This window comes from Drosophila pseudoobscura, chromosome X (assembly GCF_009870125.1).
Source record: "Drosophila pseudoobscura strain MV-25-SWS-2005 chromosome X, UCI_Dpse_MV25, whole genome shotgun sequence".
In the NCBI taxonomy this organism is placed as follows: Eukaryota; Metazoa; Arthropoda; class Insecta; order Diptera; family Drosophilidae; genus Drosophila; species Drosophila pseudoobscura.
The window spans coordinates 14,684,936-14,698,545 of NC_046683.1; the positions used below are offsets into that span (position 1 = coordinate 14,684,936).

The following is a 13,610-nucleotide window of genomic DNA, read 5'->3' on the forward strand; positions in this document are numbered from 1 at the left end:
ATTATTAATATAATTATTATTCTTGATTTTTATTGCATAATTATTATTTTGGATTTTTATTGAATAACTATTATTCTTGATTTTTATTGAATAATTATTATTTTTGATTTTTATTGAATAATTATTATTATAATTATTATTTTAAATTTTTATTGAATAATTATTATTTTTGATTTTTATTGTATAATTATTATTATAATTATTATTCTGTATTTTTATTGTATATTTATTGACAAATTATTATTTTTTGATTTTTATTGTATAATTATTATTCTTGATTTTTATTGAATAATTATTATTTTTGGATAAAAAAATGTATAATATAATTATTGAGATATCACAGAAGTTCGGATATAAAATGTCGTTGCTCTAGCAACTCTTTGAGCACTAGGCGCTGATAGGGACGGACAGACAGACAGGGCTCAATGGACTCGGCTTTTGATGCTGATCAAGAATATATATACTTTATGGGGTGGGAAGGAACCGTTCCTTCTGGACGTTACACACATCCATTTTCACCTCAAATCGAATATACCCGTAAACTCATTTTGAGTATCGGGTGTAAAAAACAAACGTTGACCCATTGCAGGATAGTGAATGCCGCTGAGTGAATGACTTGAGTCTGCGGGACTTCGTCTGCGTCTGCGAGTGCGAGTGCTGCGTGTGTGAGTGACTGCGGCATTTTCCAGATTTATATCGGGGGTATCAAACCACACACACAATACAATAAAAAGCAAAGAACAACAACAACAACGACAACGAAATACTCGTACCCATACCACAAAAATAAGCCACAAAGCAAGGCAAAACTAAAAACGGCTAAGACATTTGTGGGTTTTTAGTAAGCTGGGCACATACTCAAACCATCCTCCTCCAGACGGGTCAATGGGGGCCGTTGCTACTGCACGGGGTAGCGGTAGCGGTAGGGGTAGGGGTAGGGGTAGGAGCGTGTGTATTTTTCAGTCTGCGCCTCAAATTTCGGGGGCAAACACTCCACTCTCTACACTGAAGTAAAGCCGATTACTAAGTATGAACATAATCTTTAAAATAATCGTTCAAGGTATATGCACACATACATATGTACATCATCATCAAAAGCAGAGTCAATATTGCTAATATTCGTATGCAATCTAGGCGCTATATCTCTACGCTTGATACTGTTATGAATGAAAAATATATAAACAAAAATAGTCGCATAGTTCTTTATTTTCTGTAGATAATTTTGGAACCTTTAAGATTAACAATACGATTTTCATAACTTTTTGAATGAATTATTTAAATATTATTTTTTGGGAAAATATTTTTAGATATTACCCAGAATTTATTTTGTTATTTTCTGTATTACATGTGTACCGTAGGTATGCGTAGGTATTTGTATATCCAGATATATGCGGTTTCCATAGGTACAGCTGCTAAAGTACGTGCCGCAGGAGCCCCCAACAATATTTTCGCCCAGTGTATGAGTACAACCCTCTCTCTGGCATATGGTAACACCCACATACCGACCAGGGCTCCAACAGTGAGGCGGAGTAATAAAGAGAGTGAGAGGGCGAGAAAGCCACAGAGGGAGGGGAAGAGGAAGAGGGACCTACATATGTATGTATTTATGATTATGCATGGTACTGTTAGGCAAAGCATAAACATTTCCTATTTCAGTTTATCAAAAACAAGACTCATCTAATCTTGAGATTAATAATGCGGCTCTGCGTAAATTTCAATTGTAACCGGGCACACAGATACACACCAGCACAGAGATACACAGACATACCTCACAGAAGCACACACACACACTGGGAGTGTGAGTAAGTCGACGGGGTGGTCCCTTTTTGGGGGGAGGTTGGGTGCTGTGTGTAAAAATGTAGATTTAATGGAGACCTCAGCTGCAATTCGGACTTGGTCAGCAATGCCGGTCGTCCGAGAGGGGGGCCTGGAGGGGGCCAACGGGCAGTGGAATGGCGGCATGCATGCCTTGGTGCATGCCCCTTTTTACGTTTAGCATTTTATTGACTTGGATTAGTTGTGTGTGTGTGTGTAGCTCTGTTTTTGGGGCCTCGGTGCGGTGTGGTAAAGTCCAGTCTGGCATCCGCAAGATACATATTAGTGGGGCAATGCACATGCTGCATTCTTGCAACATTTGACCACGCATGCCCCTCGGTGGAAATATCTCCATACTTTCGGTAATTGCGAATTGCGAATCTCGTCCTGGCTTAGCCGCTTAATAAATTTATGCAAATTGAGAGATACATTTGTGTCTGCCTCTATGGCGGGTAGATCTATCTGTATATATTAGGATTTACCCTAAAATTGGAAAATTTTATTGAAATACTGAAACACACATGTTTTTTTTTTGCATTCCGAATCCCGTTAGAAGTTGTGCTCTTACATACAGATGCGTGTCTATGGATAAGTAGTGTATATCTTTATCTCTGTCAAGTTTACCCCTATTCCTGCTCGCTTCCCTCTCCTCCTCCCCTTCCCCCCTTAACTTTGCTCGAGCACTCAACATGCGGATTTTATAATTTATGCAAGACACCAAACAAACTCTGCTTAAGTCTTACAAATTGTTTTGAGATGCTCGGCATATCATATAAAAAATAAAAACAAAAAAAAACAAAAAAAAACCAAGCCAAAAACAGCAACGCCACCAGCAAATCTGTATCTGTATCTCAGTTTTGAAGAGCACCGCAAAAAGACGCCGAGAGAGTGAGAGAGAGCGAGAGACGTGATTTGATGGGAATTATTCCATTGCCGAGACAGTCGGAATCAGAGCCAGAGACAGAGCGCCGGCAACAGGCAGGCAACAGACAGTCAAAGCCACAAAAAAAAGAAGAGAAAAAACTGTGCAAAGTGCTCCAGACCAAAGGTAGTACTCTTCAGTGGGGCAAGGCCAAGGGGACAGGGGACAAGGGGGTGGGTGCCTACCCAGTGGGGTCTACAGCAAGTTGTATCTCGGGATGTCATGTCACGTAGGCAGCAGGCAGCAGGCAGCGGGCAGGCATCGCTACATGGACCATTCATACAAATTTTGTTTATAAGCCACTTTTGTACATTATTTGTGTGTAACTTGGCTCGTACCCATTTTCCCTCGCTTCCCCTGCCACCAGCAACCGGCCACACCGCGCTCTTCTGGCCGTTCTGTTCCGTGTGTTTATCTCCAGATGTATCTGTATCTTTATCTGTGTGCGTGCGATTTCTTCTTCTTCTCTGCCATGCGATTTTTTTGGGGGCAATTCATTCGCGCTGCCGCTGCCGCTGCCTCCGCTGCCGTGTTTGTTGTTGCGGATTCACTTGCGCGCAATCGACAGTGTCCGTCTGTCGACAGTGGTTTAAGGCGCCAAAAAACCCTTCCAAATTATCCCTGCATTAAGAATCGTCTAGGATCTGAAAGACTATAACATCTTGAGGAATGAAAGGTGCATCTGGTATCCATTATCCTGTGTAGTTTTATTGAACTTTTATCCCAAAGATATCCCAATAAAACACATTTCTGTTGGTGTGTCTATGAAGTGTTTTAGTGCTCCAATCAATACAAATATTTTTGTATTTATTTATTTATTGGTTCTGGCTAATGCAAATGCAACAGCTTTTCCATATTTATTACGATTGGATCTAGCAAGTAGATCAAAAACATATATCAAATGTGGGAAGATATGTGGTATGGGTGTGTGAAGTGTAGGAAGAGTATTCTTGGGACTACGAAGTTTATTATCGTCTTGAATAAGACGTGCCTACTTTTAAATGCTTGAATTGGGTGATCTTATTTGATCAATATATATTCAGATCGATCCAGAAATCTATCGCCTACACTGAATATTGTATCGTAACTATTTGTTATTTGGTTTCCAAGTGTAAGTGTGAAAGCTGTCCGTTATGGCAGGTTATTTTAGAAGTCTTTTCTAGGTCTCGTCCCACTGTTCGCCTGGGTATGTGCTGAAAGCCGAGGCACGTCGTCAACTCAATGCTGAGAACACAACACAAAAACCAAGACACCTCCAAAGTAAGGCAGGCAGTTCGGCTCGGCTACCCCTGCTGCAGTTTGTGCTCCTCCAATGCTGCTGTTGCTGGGGAGCCAAGAGCAGCATCAGCACCATGGGAGCACCAGGAGGATGCAGTAATCTGCCCGAAAATAACCAATGCACAGCGGCAACCTGGGGGTAATGACAAACAGCACTGTTGTTCCAGCCATTTAGCATCCAGGGACAAGCTGCCCTGCCAGACAGAGCGCCAAGAACTGCTTCCTGTCACGACTGCCCAGCGGCCTTCTTGGCCATTTTCCTTGTTGGCTGTTGATTCCCCCTCGGACATTGTCTTTGTCATCGACATACAAAACAAATGACCTTGCTGATGAGTCTGCTTCTCCCACACCCCACACCCCACATGCCGCATGCCACCTTCGCATCTCCTTCAGATGGTACACATGGCTGGGTAGGGCGCAACAAGTTTGGCAAACATTTTGTCACTTTTTGTACATATTTTAATTTGGGCATTGGACTGGCACTGTCTTTTGTTTCGTTGGAATGAATGCTTTGTCACTTCCAGAGATAAAATACGTTTAAAAATAAATCAGCTTATGCCAGGATGTTGCCACTTTGCCAGGTTTAGCAAGAGCGTTTTTGTGGCATTTCTGTTTCTGTGACACTCTGCCTGACTGCCTGCCTGACTGACTGACAGAGTGCCTGACCGAACGACTGAATAACTGAATAGCTGAATGACTGCCTCTGCCTGACTCACTCACTGAATGAGTGACTGAATGAGTGAGTGACTCGCCCGACTGCCACTGCGACTGCAATTGTCACTGTGCTGTCAGTGCGGTCTGGCCATAAATCTACTCCACAGCACAGCACCACTCCACACAGCAAACACCGGGAACGCAGAGCAGCCATAACTGAAAATTAATAATAAATAAATTTCATAAAAATGAATAATTTTTGCGCTGGGGAGAATGGCGGGGGGGAGAAACATGTTTAATGCATTGGCGTGACCTTTGAGGTGTGGGCAAATTAATTAAACGGCGATAACTCCGTGTCGACATATTGACAGCTGCCCCGAGAGCAGCGGCAAAAGCCGGGGGCACGGACAGGAGCAGGGACAGGGGGCAGGGGCAGGCACATCAGCGCCGAAGATGGCTCTGGGGCCCAGGCTCAATTGCACATCATTAACTTTGGCCGACTGACCAAGTAGTGCCCCGCTCTCTGCCCCTCTGCCCGCCACTAATTCTCCTTGCTGGTATCATCAATTGGCCCGCGGGGCAGCCATCAGGCACCAGGCTGGTCTCAGGTCCCAGGCCTGCCTGTTCGCTAAATCGCTGCACATTAAATGCAATTAAGAAATGATTGAAATCATAAATTAGCCCTAATTGGCCACAGGACGCCCTGCTTCCATCGTCTCGCTCCCGTTCTCGTCGTCCAATGGACGCCTCACTGCCACTGCCACTGCCACCGATGCCAGCTTGATCGCCACAATTCATTCCATAGGCATGCACCATGGGGAGCTCCTCCTGCTCCTGCTCTTGGTCCAGGTCCTGTTCCAGCTGGTGCATCCACATAGAAGCCGCTCTCTCGCTGACAGGCGGCACGTACTTGTTGGCCAAATTGTAGGGTGCACAAATTGCAGTATTTTTAGCCACGATTGCCAGGCACAGTGGTAAATAATACGATGATAATTTGATTGATCCCATTATGGGATCTCATTTTAAAAGGCTTCCAAAAGAAGAACAAAACTTGGGACAACCTTTAGATACATTCTTTTGGGATCTTTTTAGATCTTAAATATATCTTAAAGATCTGTTCAAAGAAGCGAGGCGATCTGAACAGGTCACAGGTTTTGTTCAAGCCGTAGACATCACAGAAGAATAGCTTTATGAAGATTAAATATAATTTTAATGCATATAAATATATTGCCCCACTGCCCACAAGCCCAAACAGTTAGTTAATTTGGTAGCAGTTTTTTAGAACTGAGCCGAGTACTGACCATACCCAAAAATCCAAAAACCCAATCACCCAGAGAAAGCCCAAGCAATCGACCGACCGCCAATCGATTATCTCCGCCATATCAATTGCCAGGCCAAATGCTTGGGGCATGGGGCGTGGGGCGTGGACTTGGGCTCGGCCCAGTGTGCGAGTCCCTGGGAGCTGGAGAATCGATTCGGCCAATTTGGCGGCGGTGCGAACAGCCCCCAAAGCAAACACACACACAGCAGTGTTGGGGCAGAGAGAGAGAGAGAAGGAGAGCCAAAAGGGGCGCAACCAAATTGCCCAGTTAGCAACCTGTCCGGGCCGGCTCTGCTACGCCCCGACCCCTCCCCAGATAAGCATGTGTATAAGTAGATGAAATTAAGATTTTTTTTTATGATTAAGCGTTGAGAATTTTTGACGGCAATGCCTCCTCCGACAGATGTACCTACAGACCTCCCTTTACCTCCCCCAGTCACTTCTCTCAGTATTCTTCGCCATCGGCTCCCTCTGTGGATATATGTAGGTGTGGAGCTGGAGCTGGGACTGCGACTGCGACTCCGACTGGGACGGAAGCTCTCATGAGTTGTAGCCGACGTTGTAGCGCTGGCGCTGGCTTCGCTGTTGCTGTTGCTGCTGCTGCTGCTGTCGTTGCTTTTGCTGCTGCTGCTGCTGATGCTTCAACCGCTGCTGTCGTTGACTATAAAAAGCCAAAGTTACGCAGTTTCCGAATTAAACTGTTAACAAAACAACACGCGACAGCACACGCACCCACATTCCCCAACCAAACACTCACCCACACACACACACACACACACACACACACATAAAACCCCATCCTTTCCTCCATCTGTCAACTATATAACACACTCCTGCACGCACTCTAGCACACTCTTTACCCCACTTTCTACCCCACTCAACACACACTTTCTACCCCACTCAAAAACTCTTTCACACATGAAAATGGCCAATACTAGTACTGTAAATCTGCTGCTCTCCGTCTCCGTGGCCGTCCTCCTGCTGCAGTGTCTCAGTCTGAGTGCCGCTGCCAGTGCTGCCCCACAGAGCCACATGGAGAGGCAGGCGGATCACAGGGGCGTGCGACTACTGGATCGCTTCGACAATCGCTATCCGGATGGTAGCTACGAGTACCGCTTCGAGCTGGATGATGGAACGGCGCGCTACGAGCGGGGATACTTTGCCCTGATCGACAAGGTCAAGACCTTGATGGTGGTCGGATATTACTCCTATCGCATGACGGATGGGCGATACATCACCGTCTTCTACAACGCCGATCAGTTTGGATACCGTCAGAACCAATGTGAGTATAGAAGAATCGAATATGAGTTCTGTTAAGTGCTTGGATGTTGTTAGGGAGTGTTTTTACTTAAGTGCTCTGAGAGCCTTTTAAACTTAAAGATATTCTTTGATAAACAATTTCACAAGATAATGATTCCAATAGATAGATGAAGCATAATTTGGCAATAGTGAAATGTGAAAAGATTGTAGATTAATGGATCCACAAAAGTTCAACCTCGTACTATTTGAAATTTAAAAGCGAAGACGAGAATCCCTTTTTTAAGATGAGTGGAGAAACAATCCCCCTCTATTTGGCATTTAATTTAAATATGTTGCTTCTATCAATTTTCTACTAAGAATAATACCCATTTGTTTGAATAAGCAATCAATTTAATTAATTCCATCTTTCGTTTGTTTCCCCCTCAGCGATCACACCTCAGGTGTACCCGAATCTGCCGCGCTCCATTGAAGTGCCAATGGCCAGCAGCGGGACGCCCGGACTACGCTCCCAGTCCCGGTCAGAGTCCGCCTACAGCTCCCCAGCCCCATCCCCATCCCCATACCCCACTACCCGTTCGCCGTCTGAGAGCACCACCACGCCCAGGGGGGCTGCGACGAGTCGCAGGGGAGGGCGCTTCTGAGACCGGGTTCAAGTAATTATTCCTACCTCTTCTTCACCTCGCTCTGTGCCCTGACTACTGATATTATATTATTATGATTTTAATTTTTTTGAATATTTTTTTGCGTTCATTGAGAGCGAATTAAAAAATAATAAAAATTTATTAAGGCAAAGCTGCAGAAATTATGAATTTATTATTGAAGATGTTTCCAGTGGTTTGTGCGCCTCTTTGGGTATTTTATGGGTCCCAGCCAGTGGGTTACAGGGTCCCCCAGTCACGCCTCTCCTCTCCGCTTCAGTTCTCACTTCCCCTCTGGGATGAAAAGATTTCGCGATTTTTCGAAAGTCGCCGTCGCCCGACAATTTGGCAATAAATTTACCGCAAAGCGATTCGGGCAATAAAACATACAAGTGCAGACCCCACCCCGTCCCCCCCCACCAGCCTTCTCGGTCGCAGTCGCAGTCGCAGCCCCCGCCCCTTGGGGTACGTATAGTGCATATATTGTACATATCGAATATCTGGTCATATTTTTGCATTTTAACACAATTTTCGGAGGGATTTTCTGGCCAAAGGCAATTAAGGAACGAAAACGAAACCAAAACTGAAACGAAACGAGACCAGGTCCAGGAGGAACGACGAAACGAACGGGAATGGGAATGGATGTGGATGTGGAAGTGGGAAGTTGCAATGGAATACCAAATCCCGATCCCAAAAGTGTGTGAAGGTTCGTCATAAATTTATAAAGTGCAGACAGTGGCCCGATTGGTTACGCAGGGAATCGAGGATGCGAAGCCAGACGCCAAACGGGTTCAATGATCCACCTCTGACGGGCAGGATTACTCGTAAGCTCGCTCGCATATTTTCTTACCCTTTATCTTCCGACTATTAAGCCATAAAACATAAAAGCCCATAAAGAACCAACCTGAGGTCGGATTGCATTCGATTTCGCTGTGCTTAATTGCAGAGCTCCCAAAAAGGAAATCCAGCAATCCGAGCAATCAAAATTAATTTGATTTTGGTTCAAATTACACAGAGTTGCATAATCAGGACATCAGTCCTACAAGTCTTTGTGAGAATAACTTTTCAAAGAAAAGGGGGGATGCCGTTCACTAATATCATTTATTGCCAGACCAGTCTATTGGATTTAAAATATATCAAAAGATCAAAACAAATTTCGTTGGCACTCTGCGAGCAGCACTGACCAGGTGGATGGGGATACTAGGGGTAAAAGAACAACCAAATAAATAATCTTTAAGCTTCCAATTGCATAGGTAAACACATACCATACACACGATCTAGAGCTTCCAATCTTTATCCAACGTCAGACTAGATTCTGCGCCGGTCATCGCTGCCAAGCAGTCCAGCTCATGTGAGCAGCAGTTCAGCTCCTCTAAGGACTTCAGCACCCCCAAGGAGATAGCCTTGGAGGAGATTCTGAATTTCGGGGGCTCTTCCTCTTTGAATATCAGGCGGAACAGCAGCCAGTCGACTGCTCCTGGCTTGCCTTCGGCCAGCTGTATGAGATCGCTGGCCTTCAGTCGGAGACCCAGTTTCTTCAGATCGCGAAACGAGAACACCTGCCAGTTCTGCAGACGTCGAGCAAAGCTGCTGGCCGAAGTATAGAACTCCAGCTTTATGGAAGGGTACTTCTTCTGGAGGATCTGGGCCACGGGGCGCACATCGGAGTATGTGTCGCGAAGCGAACGCGGGTTCAGGGTGATACCCTCGATATTCAGCCACTTCTCAAGGCGAGCATGCTCGCGGCCGCTCAGTGCTCGAATGCGCTGCATTGCACTCACGAACTCTAGGTTTTTCTTTAACTAATACTACTACTATTTAATACTACTAAAATAATTTTGAGTACTGTTGCTGTGTTGTGGGCCTAAGATCCGATCAATTGTTATAACTTATTTTCTGGCCTTATTGTGTGATGTGTATCGGTTGGAGGTCGAAACTGTTGTGAAATGTCGTGTGTGAAATATTTATGTGCTCAAAACAAGTCACAGTGTATTCTCAGAGCACTCGATTATTCTCACGCTCAGTTTTACTACGATTTCTTCGATTTATCGAGCTAAGCGGCATTCCACCACTACGAGGACTTGCTAAAATAAACTACAAAAGGAAGGAAAATAGAATCTGGAAATTTGTTCTAATGAAAAAAAGAAAATTGAATTAAAAAGGAAATTGCAGAAGCGAGAACTTGGCTGCCATAAAAGCAACACATCTTCGTGACGATGGAAGCCCTTCCCTTCTATGAGGCGAAGGCGTTAAAGAGGCGTTGCTAAAAATTGCGGGATGCAGGACGCAGGATGCTGGATGGATGGGGTGCCGGGGTCACGGCCTTGGTCTCTTGACTCGATGGCTTGCCACTGTCGTTGCATTTGAAAAGACGAGTCGACCGAGCCGAAGAGGGAAGACAAATAAAAGGAACATAGAAACGAAAAGGAGCAGGACTTCGAGGACAAGTTCCTTGGTGGTGGTGTGGTGGCTGCCCTTGGGTCGTACTAATTTGTTAACCTTTTTCACCTTATGTTTATATTTTTAATTGAACCCATAGGCTACGAGTGCAGAAAATCCCTTCTTAAGAAAGATTGACCAGACTTTGAGGTTTTGATAAATGCACTTTACCGTCGATTTAACATTCCGAGAGTGATTATACAAGATACACAATAAAAACAAACTTTGACAAGTACTAAAAGCGCCTTTTCAGCTCGGCACGAAGTTACGCCGCCATCCCCAGTTACCAAGGAAAACCCCCACTGGATTCAGAGACCGAAAGACCAAAGACCGAAGGACCGAAAGACAGACACATGTATCCGAGGTAGTTAAAATTATCAATGAAACTTTACAATCACAGTTAAAAGAGGAAAAGAAAAAGAATAAGCTGATGTGGAAGCGGAAGCGGACGAGCAGGAAAATGGATTGGGTTTTCTTGTGGCGGGGGCAGGCAACAGGGCGGTAGAAATAGGGGTTGGGGGTGAGTGCGAAAGAAAAGAATAAAACCAAATACAGAGAAAAAGTTAACTGAACTGCAACTTTGTTAACTTTGCCGCTTATTAAAGAGATGGGCGGAGACGAGTCAGTCGTCAGCAGAACAGGAAAAGCCGCCGAAAGAGAGCAGTTGCCGGAAACCATGTTCGAGCAGTTGGAAAAGTACCCATATTCGAGCTTTGACTGGCTTAAAGATCCGCAAGAACTTTAAAAGCATTTCAGTGTCTTTAGCGGCCCAGGCAAGTCAATGTCAATGCCAGGCCTGCCTTGCCCATTACCCCCCATGTTTTTCCATTAAATACACATCGGCCAACAAAAAATCTTAAAGGTTATTCTGTATATGCAAAGCGGGTTTTTTTGTTTGGTGGCCTTGTGGCGGGCTGAAATATAATCAAAAGGCAATAAATATTGCAAATGTGACAAAGCAGGCAAAGTTTAACTAGGACAGGGACCGCAACGCCTCGCCCACACCAGAGCTCGGGAAATGGCTGGAAAATGTTTGCCTGCCACTGCGGCAACAGCAGCAAACAGCCAAAACAGCGACACAAAAAAAAATGTAAACCAGAGCTGAAGGATGGCCGAGCAAACAGGGGGGCAGAGGACACCGAAAAAGGACCAAGAAGCCAAGAACAGGACCAGCTTGGAGCTGACCAAGCCATCAGATACCCTTGGAAAGCCACCACAGTCCGATGCGATATGCCAGTGGATCAGAGTGGACTGAAGCCCTTTGGAATATATTGGATATATGTATCTGGAACCTCACCTTAATCAAGACATTAAAAGATAATCACGGCGTACAATATGTATGCGACTATCGAGCACAGCAAATTGGCCTATCATCCATTTTAAGCTTATTGGAATTATGTGTTTGCCAGATTGAAATTCTAAGCTATTTATTTAATAATCTTTTGAATATATTTCCACTTAAATTTAACTTAATTTGAAGTCCAAAACATGTTTTGTATCTTACCTAAATATGAGTATGTTTATGTTCATGTGTTGATGTGTTGATGTGTGACTTTTCCCAAGAAATAAGATATGTGGATGGTGAAATCATTGGTAAATTTGCCTTAATTTATTTCAAAATTCAAATAAAGTGAAGGATTTAGTTACACATTTTTACGACCAATTATTTTCTATGCATGAACATTGATATGTCTTGCAAGCAATTAGTATAAATATAAATCAGATCTGGGATTGCTCCACCCCCGCCATAAACATCGTTCAGGCAAAATACAAATTTAGAAGTGATTTTTGTTCCCCCAAAAATAATTCCCCTTTACAGACATTTGATATAGCGAAGCAATCCGGATAGTTCTTGCTGAATGCTTCACATAGCAGTGCAATCAAAGCCAGCAAAGACCCTACGTCCCTGTGTACGTCCCAATTGCAATGTCAGAATAGTTCACGTTGCAACACTTAATGGACTAGGGGACAAGCGACTCAGCTCAGCTCTCGATGCTGAACTCTTTGGCTTTGTGGGGCAAGCTCCTGCTCATTATTCGCATACCTTTGGCAAGGGTATAGTGGGGATGAGCCTTGTGGCTGAGCGGTTGAGGGCGATGCGATGTGGTGGAAGGGTTTGGCGTTGGGGGTGGAGCGAAAAAAATTAAATATAAAATGCAAAAATGGCTTTTAAGCAGCGAAAGTCGCGTTTAGCTGTGCGGCCGTAGGGAAAGGGCACGGAACGGGCTCGGCTCGGCTCGGTCCCAAGGGAGGCAGGACACACGCCAGGTGGTATGTGGGCCGGATGTGCTAAAAGGACATTGCTGTTGTTCGTCAGGGCAGGGGCTCGTGTGTGCAGTTCATCAGCGACCGCAGCAAAAGGCAGAGATCCAGCGAGCAGAAAAAGGACACTCTGTCCTGCAGGTTAACCATCAAAAAATAAAATAAACAAATAAGAGGAAGATGGGGAAAAAGCAAGTTATCATAGGGCTGACTTAGCCGGGCTAAATGAAGCCTGGCAAAAGGTTCATTAAAGATATAAATATGGAAATAAAGAATGCAGCACGAGAAATTCAAATATTGGTATAGGCCCCTTTAGAATGGGGAAAAAAATAAGGCACGAAAAAAACAAAAAACTGCTTGTGAAACTCCGCGAAAACGCTTCGTGGAACATCCTCGCGTGCCTGTGCAGCCCTGAGCAAATTATGAACTGCAAGCAAATTGCATTCTTTTGGGGGCATTTCTTTGCCCCATTATTTTTGTTTGCTTGCCGGCTGGCACCTCTAATGAAATTGCCCTTAAGTCTGTCTGTCTGTCTGACTGACTAACTAGCTGGCTTCCCGCACCCGCCTGTCCCCCGGCGCCCCTCCTGTGTTTAGGCAAGTGGAAATTCATTATTTTAGCGAACATGCCGCAAATTATGCGATGAACTTTTTCACTGACGCTCGACTCACATCTGTCATTTCTGGGCCTGCAACTGGAATGGAATACCCCTATTGAGCAAGATTAAATTGTGAGAGAATTTCGCACGAATTTCATGCACGGAATCAACATTCCAAATTGAATGAGCCCCCGCTTTGATGGTCTCTGGTCGGGGCTGATTGGGCCCCGGAGTACATTCGCTTTCCATGATGGCTTGTCCCTTGGTTTTGGGTTCCCAAGGATCTCTGATTCGATCTCTGAGCAACATATTGGGAGCACTTAGTCCAGACCACATTTCTTTTTTTGTGTTGTGTCTAGATAGAGCTTGAAATTATATATTGTATGACGATTATAATAACTTATTAACAGTTTCATACTCTGT

At 44.5% G+C, this 13,610-nt stretch overlaps 2 protein-coding genes across 3 annotated transcripts; one reads left to right on the plus strand and one right to left on the minus strand.

Annotated features, from left to right (window-relative positions):
* Window positions 1-6,723: 6,723 nt before the first annotated feature.
* Cpr12A (Cuticular protein 12A) lies at window positions 6,724-8,008 on the plus strand. The gene is made up of 2 exons (XM_001354693.4): window positions 6,724-7,272; window positions 7,677-8,008. Exons 1-2 carry the CDS (start codon window positions 6,909-6,911, stop codon window positions 7,889-7,891), a joined length of 579 nt encoding a protein of 192 aa, XP_001354729.4. The 5' UTR covers window positions 6,724-6,908; the 3' UTR covers window positions 7,892-8,008.
* A 962-nt stretch (window positions 8,009-8,970) lies between these two features.
* On the minus strand, window positions 8,971-9,849 carry LOC26533665 (uncharacterized). Of its 2 annotated transcripts, none has more exons than XM_033384231.1 (2): window positions 9,157-9,849; window positions 8,971-9,089 (listed from the first exon to the last, which is right to left on the minus strand). In XM_033384231.1, exon 1 carries the CDS (start codon window positions 9,658-9,660, stop codon window positions 9,166-9,168), a length of 495 nt encoding a protein of 164 aa, XP_033240122.1. In that variant the 5' UTR covers window positions 9,661-9,849; the 3' UTR covers window positions 8,971-9,089; window positions 9,157-9,165. The 2 variants fall into 2 exon arrangements, with proteins under 2 accessions (XP_033240122.1, XP_015041608.2); XM_015186122.2 differs by having other exon boundaries at window positions 8,971-9,088; window positions 9,154-9,849.
* Between the last annotated feature and the right edge of the window lie 3,761 nt (window positions 9,850-13,610).

Coding starts and splice junctions, on each gene's coding strand:
- LOC26533665 (XM_033384231.1), bottom strand. CDS start 9,660: ATGCAGCGCATTCGAGCACTGAGCGGCCGCGAGCATGCTCGCCTTGAG.
- Cpr12A (XM_001354693.4), top strand. CDS start 6,909: ATGAAAATGGCCAATACTAGTACTGTAAATCTGCTGCTCTCCGTCTCC. Junction 7,273..7,676: donor TGGATACCGTCAGAACCAAT/GTGAGTATAGAA, acceptor TTTCCCCCTCAG/CGATCACACCTCAGGTGTAC.